This window comes from Pristiophorus japonicus, chromosome 7, assembly GCF_044704955.1.
Source record: "Pristiophorus japonicus isolate sPriJap1 chromosome 7, sPriJap1.hap1, whole genome shotgun sequence".
Taxonomy (NCBI): Eukaryota; Metazoa; Chordata; class Chondrichthyes; family Pristiophoridae; genus Pristiophorus; species Pristiophorus japonicus.
Window position 1 is genome coordinate 194,749,902 of NC_091983.1, and position 22,094 is coordinate 194,771,995.

Consider the following 22,094-nt stretch of genomic DNA (forward strand, 5'->3'; position numbering starts at 1 on the left):
ACCAGTCTGCCATGTGGGACCTTATCAAAAGCTTTGCTAAAATCCATATACACTACATCGTACACACTACCCTCATCGACTCTCCTGGTTACCTCCTCGAAAAAGTCAATCAGGTTAGTCAAACACGATCTTCCCTTAACAAATCCATGCTGACTGTCCCTGATTAATCCTTGCCTTTCTAAATCTAGGTTTATCCTGTCCCTCAGGATTTTTTCTAATAATTTTCCCACCACTGAGGTTAGGCGGACAGGCCTGCAATTACTCGGCCTATCCCTTTCTCCCTTCTTAAACAGAGGCCGTATGGCCTACTCCTGCTCCTATTTCTTATGTTCTAAACAAGGGTACCACATTAGCAGTCCTCCAATCCTCCGGCACCATGCCCAAATCCAAAGAGGACTGGAAAATGACGGTCTGCTATTTTGTATCACTCAACAGCCTAGGATGCATTTCATCCGGGCCTGGGGACTTACCCACTTTCAAAGCTGCTAAACCACTTAATACCTCCTTTCTCACTATGTTTATTTCATCCAGAATTTCACAATCCTCCTCGATAGCAGTGTCTGCATTGCCCTTTCCTTTGTGAAAACAGACGTAAAGTATTCATTAAGAACCATACCCACATCTTTCGTCTCCGCACAAGATTACCATCATGGTCTCTAACAGGCCCTACCCTTTCTTTAGTAATCCTCTTGCTCTTAATATATTTATAGAACATCTTTGGGTTTTCCTTGATTTTACTTGCCAATAATTTTTCATGCTTTCTCTTAGCATTCCTAACATCTTTTTGAATTTTACCTCTGAACTTTCTATATTCCTCCAGAGATTCTACAGTATTTAGCCATCAGCATATGACATAAGCTTCCCTTTTTTTCTTTATCCTCCCATTGTAAGTCCCGAGACATCCAGGGGGCTCGAGAATTGTTATTACCACCCTTTTTCTTTAAGGGCACATGCTTGGCCTGAGCCCTCTGGATCTCCTCCTTGAATGCCTCCCATTGTTCCGACACTGATTTACCTTCAAGTAGCTGTTTCCAGTCCACTGTGGCCAAATCACTTCTCAACTTAGCAAAGTCAGCTTTTCTCCAATTTGGGACTTTTATTCCTGGTCTGTCCTTGTCCTTATCCATAACTAACTTGAATCTGACTGAATTATGGTCACTAGCTCCCAAGAGTTCTCCCATTGGTACCCCTTCCACCTGCCCAGCTTCATTCCCCAAAACAAAATCGAGAACCTCCCCTCCCGTGTTGGGCTTCTTCCATACTGACTAAAAAAGATCTTTTGAATGCAATTTAGGAATTCCGCACCCTCTATACCCTTCACATTATATTTGTCCTAATCAAATTAGGATAGTTGAATCCCCTACTATTACTACCCTATGGTTTTGGACTTCACAGAAATTTGCCTACATATTTGCTCTTCTATCTCCCTCCCACTGTTTGGGGGTCTATAATACACGCCCAGCAGTGTGATCGTCACTTTTTTATTTTTCAGTTCGACCCATATGGCCTCATTTGCTAATCCCTTTAACATATCATCCCTCCTCACAGCTGTAATAGTTTCTTCGATCAATACCACGACTCCCCTCCTCCTTTTAAAAACTATCTCTTTGACCAAGCTTTTGGTCATCTGCCCATATTTCTCCTTATGTGGCTCGGTGTTAAAACATTTTTTTTATAATACTCCTGTGAAGCGGCTTGGGATGTTTTACTATGTTAAAGGTGCTATATAAATATTGTTCCTCCCATATAGTGATGTCAATACCACATTATTTCAGGTTGGATTTCAACCTATCTTTATATCTCTTTCTGCCACCAACATTCCTCTGATTGGTGCTCAATTCCGAATAATGTATTGGTTTTGGGAGTCACGTAACAATATGCAGTCTACGCCTGATAATTAAATGTACTTTAAAGCTGTAAAAACTAAGATTTAAACAATAATTCAAATGTAGCAATTTAAATAACAGAAAACTGGAAATTTAGTGCTCAATAGAAAAATCAGATGATGAGGTAATACGAACTCAGGGAATTTGAATTTAAAAATATAGGGCCCAAGTTTCCACACGATAAAAAACGGGCGCCCCTCCGAGCTGGGCGCCCGTTTTTCACGCCTAAAACGGTGCCTAAAAAAAAACTCGCGATTCTGGAGCGTTCTGCAGCTCCTTGTCTGCCTGGCGCGGCGCCCAGGGGGGCGGAGCCTACACTCGCGCCGATTTTGTAAGTGGGAGGGGGCGGGTACTATTTAAATTATTTTTTTTCCTGCCGGCAACACTGCGCGTGCGCGTTGGAGCGTTCGCGCATGCTCAGTGTGAAAAATACATTGGCACTCGGCCATTTTTGTAGTTCTTTGTAGCTGTTTAATTTTTGAACATTTTTTTAATAAAAGCACATTGCCATCAGCACATCAGCACTTGCAGCCTTCTCACTGCCCCCCACCCCCCACCACGCGGGAAGAACGGGCGCCTCCTCCCCCCCCCCCGTGGGAAAGAACGGGCGGCTCCTCTCCCCTTCCCACCCCCCCCCCCCCCCCGCGGGAAGAACGGGCGCCTCCCCCCCCCCGCGGGAAGAACGGGCGCCTCCTCCCCCCCTCCCCCGGTGGGAAAGAACGGGCGTCTCCTCTTCCCCCCCCCCCCCCCCACGGGAAACGGGAAGAACGGGCGCCTCCTCCTCCCCCCCCTCCTCTCCCCCCGCGGGAAGAACGGGCGCCTCAGGCTGACTGCAGCATTCTCTGTGCCTGAAGCACCTTCATACAGGTAGGAAGATGGTTTATTTAATCTTTTCTTTGCTTATAAATGTTTATTCAGGTTGGATTTATTTGTATAATATTTGTAGAAGTATAAATAAGGATTTATTGTAGAATTTAATGACTTCCCTTCCCCCCCCTCCCCCCCCCACCTCGTTCTGGACGCCTAATTTGTAACCTGCGCCTGATTTTTTAATGTGTAGAACAGGTTTTTTCAGTTCTACAAAAATCTTCACTTGCTCCATTCTAACTTAGTTTGGAGTACGTTTTCACTGTGGAAACTTTGAAACCAGGCGTCAGTGGCCGGACACGCCCCCTTTTGAAGAAAAAATTCTGTTCCAAAGTAGAACTGTTGTACCTGACTAGAACTGCAGAAAAAAAAATGTGGAGAATTGCGATTTCTAAGATAGTCCGTTCTCCACCAGTTGCTCCTAAAAATCAGGCGCAAATCATGTGGAAACTTGGGCCCAAAGAATCTGCATTATCAGGACCATCGATGTAAAATCAAATTGCATTTTTAAAATCTCATATTCTGGGATTTGTGTGTGTTTGGCAGATCGAATTCAATGCTTCCGTTAATTTTGTTCTTGAAAACTTTAACAATGTACTCAACTTTGCTAAATGCCCAAAATACACAACAAGGTGGGAGGCAATATGTGCCAATAATGGGAAGGAGAGCTTGTAGGATTTGTCGGGGGTGGAGGGCTTAGGTTTTACAGCATTGGGGAGGGTCCTAGGGTTTAGTAACACAGGTTAAGGACAGATCCTGAGGTTTGTGGAAGGGAAACCTGGGTTTTGCCAGATCTGGGGAATGGTATGTGAGGTTTATCAGTGCAGATGGAGGGTCCTAAAGTCTAATGCCACTGTATGGAGGAAAATAAATTTGGAAGAAGTTTGTAAACAATCTCCTCAGGGACAGTATTTTTTCATTGTTTTTTGGACAACAAATTCATGGTGTCAGATGGCCATTTAAATAAGCATAAATTGCATATGTAAGCAATCCCTAGTACCTACATTGTATCAAGCATTTAAAAGTTCATGTTTCCAAACGGTTTCTGAGTGTGGGAGATGGAGATTCTCGAAAGAAGTATCTAAGCCATGTTATTACTTTGCTGATCTAGAGTCCACTTGGTCAATGAATTGTCATTGTATGTTAATATGGGAAATTCTAGCAAATCATTGTTCAAGTGCTATCCCAACTGCAAAACCAAAAAAAGTTCTTCATTGCTCACCTGTGTGTGTCCTTCGATGTATGGCCAAGAAGTGGTGATTTTTAAACACTTTGTCACAGTCTTCACATCTTGCCTCCACATCCGGATACTTTCTCTTCCTCCCTCGCTTCCTTACTTCCTCCTGTTCCTCCTCTACCATGCCAAGCTTGTACCCCATTAACTTAATAGGCCTTTGAATTCTACGGTTGCTATAGCGGCTGCGACTCACCAGTGCTGCTATTTTATGTTCATAACCTTCTGTCTGTGAATCTGTGCCAGCGTCAGTGTCAAGACAGACTTCTGGTTCTGATGCCTTGCAGCTTTGTCTTCCTTCACTGGCAACCTTACTGCTTATTTTACAATTAATTTCCTCTGCAGGTTGTCCAAATTTGCTTTGATGTTCTTGTGGGTCAGTTGGAGTCCCACTGTCAACTTCACTCTTTTCTGCTTGCACCTGCTCACATTTCCGAGGCCTTCCCCTCTTGCGTTTTGGCTTTGAGGGCTGATCATCATCAACAATGGGTTCCACAACTACTTTAATTCCATTGGAAGCCCGCGATACCTTAACATGTAAATGGTTGTCCTGATAGTCTGAATATGCTTTGATCAAATCATTCACTTTTAGAACCTCGGCAGTGGTCATGATGTGCTCAATGGACTTTTCAATGACATTCAGACGACCGGTGTATATGAATTCCAGCACAGCACTGAATGTGTCTGCAGCCATTCCATCAAGCATATACATAGCCTGGCCTTGTTGGTTCTCATCAGCAAACATCAGAGAGAAATACTCGCTGCTGGCAGCAAGCAGTGCTTTGTGTGCTTTGAAGTGAACATCCTCAGCAATTAGAGTGATGTCACACAAGAAATCTCTTTTTCTTTGTTCTTCAAAGTTAGTTAGAATAGTATCTTTGTGAGTCTTAGACTGGATGATAAGAGAAGAGGGAGGTGGGACACCAGGCAATGTCTCGGCCATCTTGATGACACTCAGTCAAACATACTTCTGACTGGCATACCTGCTAATGAAAAAAAACATAAATGTAAATGGTAAAACTCTTACTCATTCATGTTCACAAAATAAGCATATCTTGTTTAAATAACGACATGTATTCCTAAATAACATCGCCAATAGAGTTACTTAGTATTTGTGATGGTTGTCACATAGATTTTGATTCAGACAGCAATACAGATCTCAGGTCACATTTGTGTTTATGTTCTTCCTGGTGACAATGTGGTATACCAACATTTTTTTATATAAGATAAGAAATAGGAGCAGGTGTAGGCCATTTGGCCCTTCAAGCCTGCTCCGCCATTCAATAAGATCATGGCTGATCTGATCATGGACTTAGCTCCACTTCCCTGCCCGCTCCCCATAACTCTTTACTCCCCTATCGCTCAAAAATCTGTCTATCTCCGCCTTAAATATATTCAATGACCCAGCCTCCACAGCTCTCTGGGGCAGAGAATTCCACAGATATCTCAGCCAATACAAATTAGCATTATGTGCTACTCTTAACTCATCACCTTCAATTGTTCTTTCCTCCTGTCCTGGCCAATATTTATCCCTCAATCAACATAACAAAAACAGATTATCTGGTCATTATTACATTGCTGGGGAGCTTGCTGTGCGCAAATTGGCTGCTGTGTTTCCTACATTACAACAGTGACTACACTTAAAAAAAAAAAGTACTTCATTGGATGTAAAGTGTTTTGAGATGTCCAGTGATCATGAAAGACACTTTATAAATGCAAGTCTTTCTTTCTTTCTGTGGCAGACCTGTAATCACCAGTACTTCATCTCAGTGCTTTATAGCTCAACATGCTTTCTCTAGATGCAAGTCAAGCTCGGAAGAGCAAAATCTGTAATTGTACCACAGGGTATTTTTCATAGTTGAGTGGACATGATTAGAAATTCCACTAAATATTATGCCTTAGTGATATCCTAGCGATAACAATGAATTAAGATATGCACTAAGTAATGATTTGTGTGTTGAAACAAAAGCATGTGTCCTTCATTAACCCATAGTCTTCCAACTGTACTGATACACTCTAAATATAAATTGTGATATAATCTAATAAACCTTTCATTTAGTGTGCTATATTCTTATAGCTATATCCCCTTGTTTGAGGTGCCTCAATCACTGGAACCAGTCAGTTTCTATCTACTCTGTTCCATCCACAGATTTAAGGTGATTAACAAAAGAACCAAAGGCGATGTAAGAAAAATCTTTTTTACGCAGAGAGTGGTTGGGTTCTGGAATGCACTGCCTGAAAGGGTGGTGGAGGCAGAATCAATCTTATCTTTCAAAAGGGAGTTGGATAAGTATCTGAAGGAAAAAAAATTGCAGGGCTACAGGGAAAGGGCAGGGGAGTGGGACTAGCTGATAGTCGCAATAGACTCAACGAGCTGAATGGCCTTCTTCCGTGCTGTAACCATTCTATGATTCTATCTGTGTTCTAATGAAAACAATCTTTTATTTGTTCATACTAGACAGCATCCTAGTGAATCTGTACTGTACCATCAATGGGCTCAATTTTGTCCAGGAGGTGCTCCGGTTTTTTTTTGGAGTAACTTGATTTTACTGGCAGATCTTAAAAATCCCCATTTTGCACATTCAGTTTGTGCCAGTATAAGTGAGTTAGTTACGATTTTTTTAGTTTCGGTTAGTTTTTCTCAAAAGGGGTCGTTACCAGCCACCTAGGCCCGTTTCGGCCATTTAGGTCACTTTGACCAGCTATTATAATAGTTACTCCAAATCTACTTAGGCCAGCGTATGTGGCCACTTCAGAAAACCCTTGCGGAGGGTTAAGAAATCAGTGCGAGTAGGTACATCAGAGGCCTTTTGGCCTGGGATAGGGGCGGGAAGGGAAGCGGAGAGGACCTGCACCTAAAGCACTAAACAAAGCACAAAAAGTAATAAGCATTCAATAACAAATAAAAAAAATAGAAGTTCTACCGTTATCTGAAAACTCGGCCCGGGCAAACAGCGGGCCAGCCAGTGCGGGAAGCCACTCGGCCTGGGATAGGTGCGGGACGACAATGCACCGGGAGGCCACTTGGCCAGAGATAGGGGCGGGAGCGATTGAACTGCCGACATTGGAACACACACAGCGCGCTCCTTTAATCACATATAAGGGTCCTTGGAAAGGATGGTGGAAACATTTGAATAAGAACTCGGCCTTGTGCTCTGCGTCAGGATTTACCCTTTTTAACATAAATTTATTTTGTAAGCCTACACACGGACGTTCAAAACTCATTTTCCACCACCTACTCCTCCTATTCCTATTTCGGCGCTACTGTGCATGTGCAGACATCGTGACCCGACTCCAATGCACACGTGCAGACATCCCGGCACTGTTTTCAGCGCAGGACGCTAAGCTCCACCCCGACTCGACTGGCCATGTTGTGTGACGACCGGGGAGAGGCCGGACAGCGGCCAAAGTGGAGAGGAATTTTTTCTCCGCACTTCTGAATGGAGAAAAGCGGCGCATCGCCAGTAAGTGCGCCAAAAAAAGGGGTGGGCCAAAATTGAGCCCTCTATTACCTTAACATCCTTCTTGCAGTGTGCAGCTCAAATAACGGTACTCCAACTATGGTCTTACTATGGTTTTATGTAGATTTACCATTGCATCTTGACTTCTATATTCTACACCTCTTGCTGTAAAACCCAGTACAGGTGCAGGGTCCAAAATACGGAGTTCCAGAATCCGGACTGATTGGTGGCAGGGTCGTCCGGAATCCGGACCCGCCGACCTCGAGCCTCGCCCGAACAGCTCCTCGGCGGCGGGGCCCCGCCCAAACAGCTCCTCCTCGGCGGGGCCCCGCCCAAACAGCTCCTCCTCGGCGGGGCCCCGCCCAAACAGCTCCTCGGCGGCAGGGCCCCGCCCAAACAGCTCCTCCTCGGCGGGGCCCCGCCCAAACAGCTCCTCCTCGGCGGGGCCCCGCCCAAACAGCTCCTCCTTGGTGGGGCGTGCCCGAACAACTCCTTGACGGCTGGGCCCCGCGTGACGAGCTCATTGAATAGCTCCTGGACGGGACCATCACCCCCCACCCCTTTCTGACATTCCGAAATCCGGAAATACCCAAACCTGGACTCGGGTGTTTCCGGATTCATGACATCAGAAAGACGATCCAAAGTCCGGAAAAACGCAGAATCTGGATGCTGCACCTGTATTCCATTAGCTTTTTTCAAAAAGGTGACCCTATCCTCGTGAGGTGTTGCTTTTAATGGCCCAGATTTTCCAGGCCTATGACGGCGATGCGCATGAAAACACGGAACTTGCAATCTGTCAAGTTTCAGCTTTACAGATCGTACAAATCCACCTGAAACTGACATTCGCTGGAACAGAGTTGGGCTATTTGCCCAACAAATGCCCACAAAACCTTTTTGCCTGGTAAAAGCAGCTGTAAGACCTTCTTTTACCAGTGTAAGGGTTTAATTAAATATTAAAATAATACAAACCTTTAAAATTAGTTTAGGTAATTTTTGAACCCTGTAAAAGTGTTCACATTTTTTTTTATTACATTTTTGTTTTAAATGTTTAATTAAATTGTATTTTAATTAATTTTGAACAGGTGATGATTTATTTTTATTTAAGTGCTTTGATAGTTTGTTTTTTAGAGGATTTCTATTATGCTTATGGGGATTCCATATGTAAATTGAATCCCCATAAGTAAAACAGGAATGTCCCATTGTGATTGGTTGGGCTGGCCCATGTGATCCCAGGGACACCTGCGAACCGCATTGGGAACATAAGAAATAGGAGCAGGAGTAGGCCATTTGGCCCCTCGAGTCTGCTCCGCCATTCAATAAGATCATGGCTGATCTGATCTTGGCCTCAACTCCACTTTCATGCCCGCTCCCCATAACCCTTGATTCCCCTATCATTCAAAAATCTGTCTATCTCCACCTTAAATATATTCAATGATCCAGCCTCCACAGCTCTCTGGGGTAGAGAATTCCAAAGATTCACGCCCTCAGAGAAGAAATTCCTCCTCATCTCCATTTTAAATGGGCGGCCCCTTATTCTGAAACTATGCCCCTTAGTTCTATATTCCCCCACTAAGGGAAACATCCTCTCTGCATCCACCAAGTTCCCTCAGAATCTTATATGTTTGAATAAGATCACCTCTTATTTTTCTAAACTCCAATGAGTTTAGGCTCAACCCGATCAACCTTTCTTCATAAGACTACCCCTTAACTCAGAAATTAACATAGTGAACCTTCTCTGAACTGCTTCCAATGCAAGTATATCCCTCCCTAAATAAGGAGACCAAAGCTGTACAAAGTACTCCAGGAGTGGTCTCACCAACACATGGGCCTTTACGCAGGAGTACGCCTGCAGACTGAGGAGCGCAAATGTTCAAAGATCCGGGGCCAGCGGGTAGGTGCGTGGTTTTCTTGCGGTTTGGAGATGTTCGCCCGCGGGAAGCCTCCGACCGCAATTTCAATCCCAATGCCTCGAGAACCTGAACTCCTCTCTCCCTCTCTGCTCCTCCATCTTATCCAGCTCTTCCCCAAATTATAATTACTTCTTAAAAAAAAACAAAGTATACCTCCTCACATTAGCTGGCATTCAAATCCATCTGCCACTTTTTGCCCATTCCATGTCTCATCTTCCTTTTGTCCACAGAATTATTTATTATACCTTCTATTTGAACAATCTATAAATTTAGACATCACTTCCTTTAGCCCTATTTTCAAATCATTGACATACACAATGAACATAAACAGTCTTGTGTATTACCTTATCAAAAGTTTTCTCAAGTCCATGTACACCACATCCACTGCATTTACTTTGCCCATTTCCAATAGCTAACACATTGTAAATGGACTGCACTTAAATTCTAGCAGCCTAAATATTTTTGACAAATCATGCCCACAATTAAAAATGTTTCAACACTGTGTAATACTTCTAAAGAGGCTTTTTAATAGCTGAATTGGTGGCTCTGCAAGCAAGAATCAAAGTTCCAAGGTGCAACAAATTGCTGACAGGAATATTTTTCACATTAGTTGTGTGGTACATTCAGACAACTGGTCTAGAGCATAAACCAAGAACAGCCCAATTATCTCCCCTACTCAGCTGAATAAAAATATATCAAACTCAAAATTTAGATAAGTCCGATTCTGTAAACAGTCCAAAATAAAACCAGTGTCATATTTTGGCACAAAAAGTTCATAATATTTAGATTTATTCTGCAAGTATCTTGAAATAATAAATGATGAAATGTGCTTTTAAATAAATATTTTTTTCAAATATGACAGCTTCATGTTAACTTGCTTCAAAGGTGTTTTGGTTCAAGAGAATATTTTTTTCGAAGCAACAACCAAGTTATTTTTAGGGCAGAATATGGGAAAAATGGCTTCTACTGTTGTAATTTTCACCCCATTTTATTATTCCCTTTCAACTCTTGTTGGGCTCCGTGTTGTTCTCCCTTGATCAGGAGGGCGACATGATCTTGACTTTTTTACTGCCAGCATCATCATATTGTATTAGATCCCGGAGACACAATTTTCATAGCCTCTATCAATTACCCTCCACCCCCAAAAATGAAGCAGTCTTGCTTTACTACCTTAAAATATGCTATCTGGGAGCTTGAAAACTAACAGGGCAACAGAGGCAAGAGAGGGATCATTGTCGTTTACAGTAGTGCTGTTGCCAATTCAGTTCTAACCTTGGTAGAAATGCTATAATATAAATATAACCAAGATGATAAGGCAACATGGAACACTCTCAGAGATGTGTTTTTTGCCATATCTACCATAGGGTTTATGGAACATCCTCCTCCGTTTCAGATGCCCCCAAAAGTTCGTCACCATCCTCCACCTGCTCCACGACGACATGCAGGCCGTGATCCTTACCAATGGATCCATCACAGACCCAATCCACGTCCGGACTGGGGTCAAACAGGGCTGCGTCATTGCCCCAACCCTCTTCTCAATCTTCCTCGCTGCCATGCTCCACCTCACAGTCAACAAGCTTCCCGCTGGAGTGGAACTAAATACAGAACCAGTGGGAACCTGTTCAACCTTCACCGTCTCCAAGCCAGGACCAAGACCACCCCAACCTCTGTTGTCGAGCTACAGTACGCGGACGACACCTACGTCTACGCACATACAGAGGCTGAACTAAAGGACATAGTTGATGTATTTACTGAGGCGCACAAAAGCACGGGCCTTAGGTTAAAGATCCGTAAAACAAAGGACCTCCACCAATCTCTCCCCGCCGCACAGCACAGCCCCCCAGTCCTCAAGATCCATGGCGCGGCCCTGGATAAAGTGGACCATTTCCCATACCTAGGGAACCTCTTATCAACAAGAGCAGACATTGACGAGATTCAACACCGCCTTCAGCCGCCTGAGGAAAAGTGTTTGAAGCCCAGGCCCTCAAAACTGCCACCAAGCTCATGGTCTACAGGGCTGTAGTAATACCCGCCCTCCTGTATGGCTCAGAGACATGGACCATGTACAGTAGACACCTCAAGTCATTGGAGAAATACCACCAAAGATGCCTCTGCAAGATCCTACAAATCCCCTGGCAGGACAGGCGCACCAACATTAGCATCCTCGACCAGGCCAACATCCCCAGCATTGAAGCACTGACCACAACTGATCAGCTCCGCTGGACAGGCCACATAGTTCGCATGCCAGACACGAGACTCCCAAAGCAAGCACTCTACTTGGAACTCCTTCATGGCAAACGAGCCAAAGGTGGGCAGAGGAAACGTTACAAGGACACCTTTAAAGCCTCCCTGAAAAAGTGCAACATCCTCACTGACACCTGGGAGTCCATGGCCAAAGACCACCCTAAGTGTAGGAAGTGCATCCGGGAGGGCACTGAGCACCTCGAGTCTTATCGCTGAGAGCATGCAGAAATCAAGCGCAGGCAGCGGAAAGAGCGTGCGGCAAACCAGTCCCACCTACCTCTTCCCTCAACGACTATTTGTCCCACCTGTGACAGGGACTGTGGTTCTCGTATTGGACTGTTCAGCCACCTGAGGACTCATTTTAAGAGTGGAAGCAAGTCTTCCTCGATTCCGAGGGACTGCCTATGATAACGACAGCCATTTTTTTCCGCCCAGCTACTGTCTGAACACTGCGGAGCCAAAATTGCCATCCGCCCGAAACGGGGCCCACCTACCGATTTTTAAGTGTTACATCCACCCCAATGCATGGGACGGACAATCCGCCGATTTTCAGCACTTTGTTTTGTATTTCCGATCGGGAGGCGCAAGTGGGGGCGGATCGGAACGGCTGTCGCTCCAAGTCATCAGCGCCATGATGATGACGTCAGCGTCCCTCCCCTTCAGTTAAAGGGGAAGGCTGCAGCGAACTCTGCAGCCACTTTAGTGGCAAACACTGGACTACCAGGGAGGGTTTCGGCCGGATCAGCGGCCTGGCACCCAAGAGACGGTTCCAGGCTGCCTATTGGCAGCCCAGCCAACCTGTGGGCATAATTGTCAGCCCGACCTGGCAGTTCGCCAACAATAAAAAAATAAAATGGAGTCACCAGCAGCGCGACTTCCCCTTTAAAGGCGGATGCATCGCCCAGCCACAGACTGCTCCCCGCTGGGGAAAACTGTCAATGGCACCGACCGATAGCAGCGCCGCTCCCGTTACACATTTCCGCATGGGGCAATTTCCCACGAGGTCGGAAAGTGGGTCACTGCCGGTCGGGAAGGGGTTGGCGCATGCCCGATGCGGCAGGAAAACGGACAGGGCGGTGCCGTACACTGCTCCAAAAATAGAGGGCAATTTACAAAATGGCGGCCCCTCTGCGCAGACCAAGCACTGAGTCCTTACCGACCCATGGCTGCCTTTGAGGCGGTCACGGATATTATAGAAAGAGGCAATTTCGGCCCCTGCATGTTTTGCAATGCTGGCCTGTACTGCCCAGGCATCGGGGAGGTACATGGCCAGAAATTAAAGCTTCAATTACAACTTTTAAACAATTGCGCTAAATGCAAAAATTATGCAACGTCAATTTTTTCATAGTTGCAGCCAGTGCTGTGAATTATACCCTGCAATGTTTGGATCCACAGCACAAAAACATGGCAGATTTCAGAACTGCTCAAAGTAGAAGTCATTCTGCAATATAAAGGAATGTTAAACTTCACTACTCTGAATGGAAGTCCAACATTCTACAAGTAGAAGTACCAAGACCGAGCAGTCACAGATTTTTCCTGTGCCTAATGCAATCTATCCTGTATTGTCTTGAACCACTTGTTATACGTGTGGGAACATAGGGAAAAGCATGAAAACAATTCAACTGCTTTCATAGTTTCAAAGAAAGTTAAGAGTATAAAGTTTACAAAATACTGTTTCTCTGTATTTTGCCTGTCTTCATACATTACATCCACACACATATAATAAACACTCCTCACATTCATTTATTTTGTTAATTCATCAAAACTCCTTTTACGTGAGAACAATCTGCAAACTTTATTCATATTGACCAAGTCTCAAAAATATATAAAAGTGAATTCTTCTGAGCCTCAATAGAGGTTCAATATACTTCAATCCCTGACAAAAGCATGGCCTGCTGACATACCCTATCCCAGGCTACTTTCTTACAATGACTCTCCAGATACTCGGTCAACCCATTGGACGAGGCCAAATACTTATTTCTCCACCTTAATTCCACCTCCCAGTCTCCCACTTATTGCATACTTGGACAATACAAAGAAAGACAGACTTGCATTTATATAGCGCCTTTCACTGACCACTGAACATCCAAAGCGCTTTACAGCCAATGAAATACATTTTTTTGGAGTGAAGTCACTGTTGTAATGTAGGAAACGCGGCAGCTAATTTGCACTTAGCAAACTCCCACAAACAGCAATGTGATAATGACTAGATAATCTAGGTTTTTTTGGTTATATTGATTGATGGCTAAATATTGCCCAGGACACTGGGATTACCCTGTTCTTCGAAAAAGTTGCGTGGAATCTTTTACGTCCACTTGAGAGCGCAGATGGGGCCTCGGTTTAACGTCTCATCCGAAAGACAGCACCTCCGACAGTACAGCACTCCCTCAGCACTGCACTGGAGTGTCAACCTATATTTTTGTGCTCTCTGGAGTGGAACGTGAACACACAACCTTCTGACTTAGAGGCAAGGATGCCACCAACTGAGCCACTGGCTGACACTCAACCAAAATCAGGAGCAAAAGGACTTGCATCAATCTGGTACAATAACAAAATCCAAATATCAAAACAGAACATAGTCTAAGCATAACAGGCTTCTTGCTCCAAATCAAAATGCTATCATGTTTTTTACACCAGCAACTGCAGTTAAGACTGTCAAGCCTTCTTGTTAAAAACTGCAATGCTACAGTCCTTTAAAGTCACTATTGGATTTCTCTGTCAGCTCAAACATCAGCTTGTCAATCATCGAAACATTGTGGATGTGCTTGTATGTGTGAAGTTTTTATAATTCTCAGCAACATGAAAGAAAGAACTTAATTTATAGAGCGCCTTTCACAATCTCAGGGCGTCCCAAAGTGCTTTGCAGCCAATTAATTATTTTTGAAGTGTAGTCACTGTTGTGATGTAGGAAACGTGACAGCCAAATTGTGCACAGCATGCTCCCACATGATGACCAATATATCTTTTCTTAATATATAATGACTTAAGACTTGGGAGTACAGGGCACAATTTCAAAATTTGCAGATGACACAAAAATTGGAAGTACAGTGAACAGTGAGGAGCTAGTGATGGACTTCAAAAGTGCATAGACAGGCTGGTGGAATGGGTGGACATGTAAAGTTTAACGCAGAAAAGTGCGATGTGATACATTTCGGTAGGAAGAACAAGGAGAAATAATATAAACTATAGGGTACAATTCTAAAGTGGGTGCATGAGCAGAGAGACCTGGGGGTATATCTGCAAACCGTTGAAGGTGGCAGAGTAGGTTGAGAAAGCGGTTAAAAAAGCACATGTGATCCTGGGCTTTAAAAATGGAGGCATAGAGTACAAAAGCAAGGAAGTTATGATAAACCTTTATAAAACATTGGTTCGGCCTCAACTGGAGTATTGTGTCCAATTCTGGGCACCGCACTTCAGGAGAATGTAAAAGCCTGAGAGAGGGTGCAGAAAAGATTTACAAGAATGTTTCCAGGGATGAGGGACTTCAGCTATGTGGATAGAGTGGAGAAGCTGGGGTTGTTCTCTGTAGAGCAGAGAAGATTAAAGGAGATGTCACCGAGAGCATGCAGAAATCAAGCGCAGGCAGCGGAAAGAGCGTGCGGCAAACCAGTCCCACCCATCCCTTCCCTCAACGACTATCTGTCCCACCTGTAACAGAGACTGTGGTTCTCAGATTGAACTGTACAGCCACCTAAGAACTCATATTAAGAGTGGAAGCAAGTCTTCCTCGATTCCAAGGGACTGCCTATGATGATGATATGATGATCAAAATCATGAGGGGTCTACACAGAGTAGATAAAAACTGTTCTCATTGGCAGGAGAACCAGAGGACACAGATTTAAGATGATTGCCAGAGAACGAAAGATGACATGATGAAAAACTTTTTTACGTAGCGAGTGGTTAGGATCTGGAATTCACTGCCTGAAGGGGTGATGGAGGCAGATTCAACTGTATCTTTCAAAGGGGAATTTAATAAGTATCTGAAGGAAAAATATTTGCAGGACTACGAGGAAAGGGCAGGGTAGTGAACAAGCAGGTATAGGCTATCTGGCCCCTCGAGCCTGCTCCCCCATTCAATATTATGGCTAATCTGATCTTGGCCTCAACTCCACTTCCCTGCCCTCTTCCCATAACCCTTGACTCCCTTATCATTCAAAAATCTGTCTATCTCCACCTTAAATATATTCAATGACCCAGCCTCCACAGCTCATTGAAGTAGAGAATTCCAAAGATTTACGACCCTCTGAGAGAAGAAATTCCTAATTTCTCTTTTAAATGGGCGACCCTTTATTCTGAGACAATACCCCCAGTTCTAGATTCCCCAAAAGAGGAAACATCCATCTCCATTTACCCTGTCAAGCCCCCTCAGAATCTTATAAGCCTCAATAAAATCACCTCAGTCTTCTAAACTCCAATGAGTATAGACCCAACCTGTTCAACCTTTCTTCATGACAACCCCTTCAGCTCAGGCATCAATCTTCTCGAAACTGGCTCCAATGCAAGTATATCCCTACTTCAATAAGACGACCAATGCAGTACGCAGTACTCCAGGTGTGGCCTCACCAACATCCTGTACAGTTGTGGCAGAACTTCCTTACTTTTATACTCCATTCCCTTTGCAATAAAAGCCAACACTCCATTTGCTTTCCCAAATACTTGCTGTACCTGCATGCTAACTTTTTGAGTTTCATGTACAAGAACCCCCAGATCGATCTGTACCGCAGCATTATTTAATCTCTCCCCATTTAAATAATAATTTTCTTTAATATTTTTCCTACCAAAGTGGATAACCTTTCTTTTTCCTACCAAAGTGGCTAATCATATTTTCCCACATTATACTCTATCTGCCAAATTTTTGCCACTCACTTAGCCGATCTATATCTCTTGGCAGCTTCTTTGTGCCCTCTTCACAACTTGCTTTCCCACCTATCTTTGCAAAATCAGCAAGTTTGGCTACATTACAATCGGTCCCTTTAGCCAAGTCATTGATATAGATTATAAATAGTGGGATTAGCTGAAGTGCTCTTGCAGAGAGCCGGCACAAGCACCGAATGGCCTCCTACTGTGTTGTATTCTAAGTGTGTTTGTAATAGTGAAGAATCATCATAATGTCACCCTGCCTCCAGCCCTTTCAGATTTCTAATGGGAATGTAAGATGGTAAGATAAATGTTCAATAGCAAAATACTGCAGATGCTGGATTCCAAAACAAAAACTGAAAATGCTGAAAAAAGATCAATGTTCAATAACTTTCGTAAAAAGAGTTGGGAATTGACAAAAAAACATTTCATGAATTTATCCCACGTCTCTCACTTTATCCCCTCCCTCTCTCTCTCTCTCTCTCTTTATCCCACATCTCTCTCACTTTATCCCACATCTCTCTCACTTTATCCCACATCTCATTCTCTCTTTATCCCACATCTCTCTCTCTCTCACTTTATTCCACATCTCTCTCTCTCTCTCTCTCACTTTATTCCACATCTCTCTCTCTCTCACTTTATCCCACATCTCTCTCTCTCACTTTATCCCACATCTCTCTCTCTCACTTTATCCCACATCTCTCTCTCTCACTTTATCCCACATCTCTCTCTCTCTCACTTTATCCCACATCTCTCTCTCTCTCACTTTATCCCACATCTCTCTCTCTCTCACTTTATCCCACATCTCTCTCTCTCTCTCTTTATCCCACATCTCTCTCTCTCTCTATCCCGTCTCTCTCTCTCTCTCTATCCCGTCTCTCTCTCTCACACTTTACCCCATCGCTCTCACTTTACCCCGTCTCTCTCTTTCTCTCACTTTATCCCCTCTCTCTCTCTCTCTCTCTCACTTTACCCCGTCTCTCTCTCTCACTTTATCGCATCTCTCTCTCTCTCTTTACCCCATCTCTCTCTCACTTTATCCCGTCTCTCTCTCTCTCACTTTATCCCGTCTCTCACTCCCTCTCACTTTACCCCGTCTCTCACTCCCTCTCACTTTACCCCGTCTCTCTCTCCCTCTCACTTTACCCCGTCTCTCTCCCTCTCACTTTACCCTGTCTCTCTCTCTCTCTCTCTCACTTTACCCCGTCTCTCTCTCACTTTACCCCGTGTCTCTCTCACTTTACCCCGTGTCTCTCTCTCACTTTATCCCGTCTCTCTCTCTCTCACTTTATCCCGTCTCTCTCTCTCTCACTTTACCCCGTCTCTCTCTCTCTCACTTTACCCCGTCTCTCTCTCTCTCTCTCTCACTTTACCCCGTCTCTCTCACTTTACCCCGTCTCTCTCTCTCTCACTTTACCCCGTCTCTCTCTCTCTCACTTTACCCCGTCTCTCTCTCTCTCACTTTACCCCGTCTCTCTCTCTCTCTCACTTTACCGTCTCTCTCTCTCTCCCGCTCTCACTTTATCCCGTCTCTCTCTCACTTTACCCCGTCTCTCTCACTTTACCCCGTCTCTCTCTCTCTCTCACTTTACCCCGTCTCTCTCTCTCTCTCTCACTTTACCCCGTCTCTCTCTCTCTCTCACTTTACCCCGTCTCTCTCTCTCTCTCACTTTACCCCGTCTCTCTCTCTCCCGCTCTCTCACTTTACCCCGTCTCTCTCTCTCCCGCTCTCTCACTTTATCCCGTCTCTCTCTTTATCCCATCTCTCACTTTACCCCGTCTCTCTCACTTTACCCCGTCTCTCTCTCTCTCTCACTTTACCCCGTCTCTCTCTCTCTCACTTTACCCCGTCTCTCTCTCTCTCTCACTTTACCCCGTCTCTCTCTCTCTCTCTCTCTCTCACTTTACCCCGTCTCTCTCTCTCTCTCTCACTTTACCCCGTCTCTCTCTCTCTCTCACTTTACCCCGTCTCTCTCTCTCTCTCACTTTACCCCGTCTCTCTCTCTCTCTCTCTCACTTTACCCCGTCTCTCTCTCTCTCTCACTTTACCCCGTCTCTCTCTCTCTCACTTTACCCCGTCTCTCTCTCTCTCACTTTACCCCGTCTCTCTCTCTCTCTCTCTCTCTCTCTCTCACTTTACCCCGTCTCTCTCTCTCTCTCTCTCTCACTTTACCCCGTCTCTCTCTCTCTCACTTTACCCCGTCTCTCTCTCTCTCACTTTACCCCGTCTCTCTCTCTCTCACTTTACCCCGTCTCTCTCTCTCACTTTACCCTGTCTCTCTCTCTCTCTCACTCTCTCTCTCTCTCTCTCTCTCACTTTACCCCGTCTCTCTCTCTCTTTACCCCGTCTCTCTCTCTCTCTCTCACTTTACCCCGTCTCTCTCTCTCTCACTTTACCCCGTCTCTCTCTCTCTCACTTTACCCCGTCTCTCTCTCTTGCTCTCACTTTATCCCATTTCTCTCTCTCTTGCTCTCACTTTATCCCATCTCTCTCTCTTGCTCACTTTACCCCGTCTCTCTCTCTCACTTTACCCCGTCTCTCTCTCTCTCTCTCACTTTACCCCGTCTCTCTCTCTCTCTCTCTCTCTCTCTCTCACTTTACCCTGTCTCTCTCTCTCCCGCTCTCTCACTTTATCCCGTCTCTCTCTCTCTTTATCCCATCTCTCTCACTTTACCCCGTCTCTCTCTCTCTCTCTCTCACTTTACCCCGTCTCTCTCTCTCTCACTTTACCCCGTCTCTCTCTCACTTTACCCCGTCTCTCTCTCTCACTTTACCCCGTCTCTCTCTCTCACTTTACCCCGTCTCTCTCTCTCACTTTACCCCGTCTCTCTCTCACTTTACCCCGTCTCTCTCTCTCACTTTACCCCGTCTCTCTCTCTCACTTTACCCCGTCTCTCTCTCTCACTTTACCCCGTCTCTCTCTCTCACTTTACCCCGTCTCTCTCTCTCACTTTACCCCGTCTCTCTCTCTCACTTTACCCCGTCTCTCTCTCTCACTTTACCCCGTCTCTCTCTCTCACTTTACCCCGTCTCTCTCTCTCACTTTACCCCGTCTCTCTCTCTCACTTTACCCCGTCTCTCTCTCTCACTTTACCCCGTCTCTCTCTCTCACTTTACCCCGTCTCTCTCTCTCTCTCTCTCTCTCACTTTACCCCGTCTCTCTCTCTCTGTCTCTCACTTTATTCCACATCTCTCTCTCTCTCTCACTTTATCCCACATCTCTCTCTCACTTTATCCCACATCTCTCTCTCTCACTTTATCCCACATCTCTCTCTCTCTCACTTTATCCCACATCTCTCTCTCTCTCTCACTTTATCCCACATCTCTCTCTCTCACTTTATCCCACATCTCTCTCTCTCACTTTATCCCACATCTCTCTCTCTCTCACTTTATCCCACATCTCTCTCTCTCTCTATCCCGTCTCTCTCTCTCTCTCTCTCACACTTTACCCCATCGCTCTCACTTTACCCCGTCTCTCTCTTTCTCTCACTTTATCCCCTCTCTCTCTCTCTCACTTTACCCCGTCTCTCTCTCTCACTTTATCGCATCTCTCTCTCTCTCTTTACCCCATCTCTCTCTCTCACTTTATCCCATCTCTCTCTCTCTCACTTTATCCCGTCTCTCACTCCCTCTCACTTTACCCCGTCTCTCACTCCCTCTCACTTTACCCCGTCTCTCTCTCCCTCTCACTTTACCCCGTCTCTCTCTCTCTCCCGCTCTCTCACTTTATCCCGTCTCTCTCTCTCTTTATCCCATCTCTCACTTTACCCCGTCTCTCTCTCTCTCACTTTACCCCGTCTCTCTCTCTCTCACTTTACCCCGTCTCTCTCTCTCTCACTTTACCCCGTCTCTCTCTCTCTCTCTCACTTTACCCCGTCTCTCTCTCTCTCACTTTACCCCGTCTCTCTCTCTCTCACTTTACCCCGTCTCTCTCTCTCTCACTTTACCCCGTCTCTCTCTCTCTCACTTTACCCCGTCTCTCTCTCTCTCACTTTACCCCGTCTCTCTCTCTCTCACTTTACCCCGTCTCTCTCTCTCTCACTTTACCCCGTCTCTCTCTCTCTCTCTCTCTCTCACTTTACCCCGTATCTCTCTCTCTCACTTTACCCCGTCTCTCTCTCTCTCACTTTACCCCGTCTCTCTCTCTCACTTTACCCCGTCTCTCTCTCTCTCTCTCACTTTACCCCGTCTCTCTCTCTCTCTCACTTTACCCCGTCTCTCTCTCTCTCACTTTACCCCGTCTCTCTCTCTCTCACTTTACCCCGTCTCTCTCTCTCTCACTTTACCCCGTCTCCCTCTCTCTCTCTTTCTCACTTTACCCCGTCTCTCTCTCTCTCTCTTTCTCACTTTACCCCGTCTCTCTCTCTCTCACTTTGCCCCGTCTCTCTCTCTCACTTTACCCAGTCTCTCTCTCTCACTTTACCCCGTCTCTCTCTCTCTCTCTCTCTCACTTTACCCCGTCTCTCTCTCTCTCTCTCACTTTACCCCGTCTCTCTCTCTCTCTCTCACTTTACCCCATCTCTCTCTCTCTCTCTCTCTTTACCCCGTCTCTCTCTCTCTCTCTTTACCCCGTCTCTCTCTCTCTCTCTCTCTTTACCCCGTCTCTCTCTCTCACTTTACCCCGTCTCTCTCTCTCTCTCTCTCACTTTACCCCATCTCTCTCTCTCTCTCTCACTTTACCCCGTCTCTCTCTCTCTCTCACTTTACCTCGTCTCTCTCTCTTGCTCTCACTTTATCCCATCTCTCTCTCTTGCTCTCACTTTATCCCATCTCTCTCTCTTGCTCTCACTTTATCCCATCTCTCTCTCTCACTTTACCCCGTCTCTCTCTCTCTCTCTCTCACTTTACCCCGTCTCTCTCTCTCCCGCTCTCTCACTTTATCCCGTCTCTCTCTTTATCCCATCTCTCACTTTACCCCGTCTCTCTCTCACTTTACCCCGTCTCTCTCTCACTTTACCCCGTCTCTCTCTCTCTCTCTCTCTCTCTCTCACTTTACCCCGTCTCTCTCTCTTGCTCTCACTTTATCCCATCTCTCTCTTGCTCTCACTTTATCCCATCTCTCTCTTGCTCTCACTTACTTTATCCCATCTCTCTCTCTTTCTCATTTTACCCCGTCTCTCTCTCTTTCTCACTTTACCCCGTCTCTCTCTCTTTCTCTCTCTCTACCCCGTCTCTCTCTCTCTCTCTCTCTCTACCCCGTCTCTCTCTCTCACTTTACCCCGTCTCTCTCTCACTTTACCCCGTCTCTCTCTCTCTCACTTTACCCCGTCTCTCTTTCTCTCACTTTACCCCGTCTCTCTCTCTCTCTCTCTCACTTTACCCCGTCTCTCTCTCTCTCTCTCTCTCACTTTACCCCGTCTCTCTCTCTCTCACTTTACCCCGTCTCTCTCTCTCTCACTTTACCCCGTCTCTCTCTCACTTTACCCCGTCTCTCTCTCACTTTACCCCGTCTCTCTCTCACTTTACCCCGTCTCTCTCTCTCTCACTTTACCCCGTCTCTCTCTCTCTCACTTTACCCCGTCTCTCTCTCTCTCACTTTACCCCGTCTCTCTCTCTCTCACTTTACCCCGTCTCTCTCACTTTACCCCGTCTCTCTCACTTTACCCCGTCTCTCTCACTTTACCCCGTCTCTCT

At 45.5% G+C, this 22,094-nt stretch overlaps 1 protein-coding gene across 2 annotated transcripts in view; it reads right to left on the reverse strand.

The window, feature by feature from the left end:
* The window catches only part of zbtb24 (zinc finger and BTB domain containing 24), a 54,550-nt gene that overhangs the window by 31,242 nt on the left and 1,214 nt on the right, over positions 1-22,094 (reverse strand). For both annotated transcript variants that reach the window (XM_070885668.1, XM_070885670.1), the window contains exon 2: positions 3,976-4,973. In XM_070885668.1, coding sequence (XP_070741769.1) covers positions 3,976-4,930 — 955 coding nt within the window. In that variant the 5' untranslated portion in view covers positions 4,931-4,973. The remainder of the gene's footprint in view (positions 1-3,975; positions 4,974-22,094) is intronic.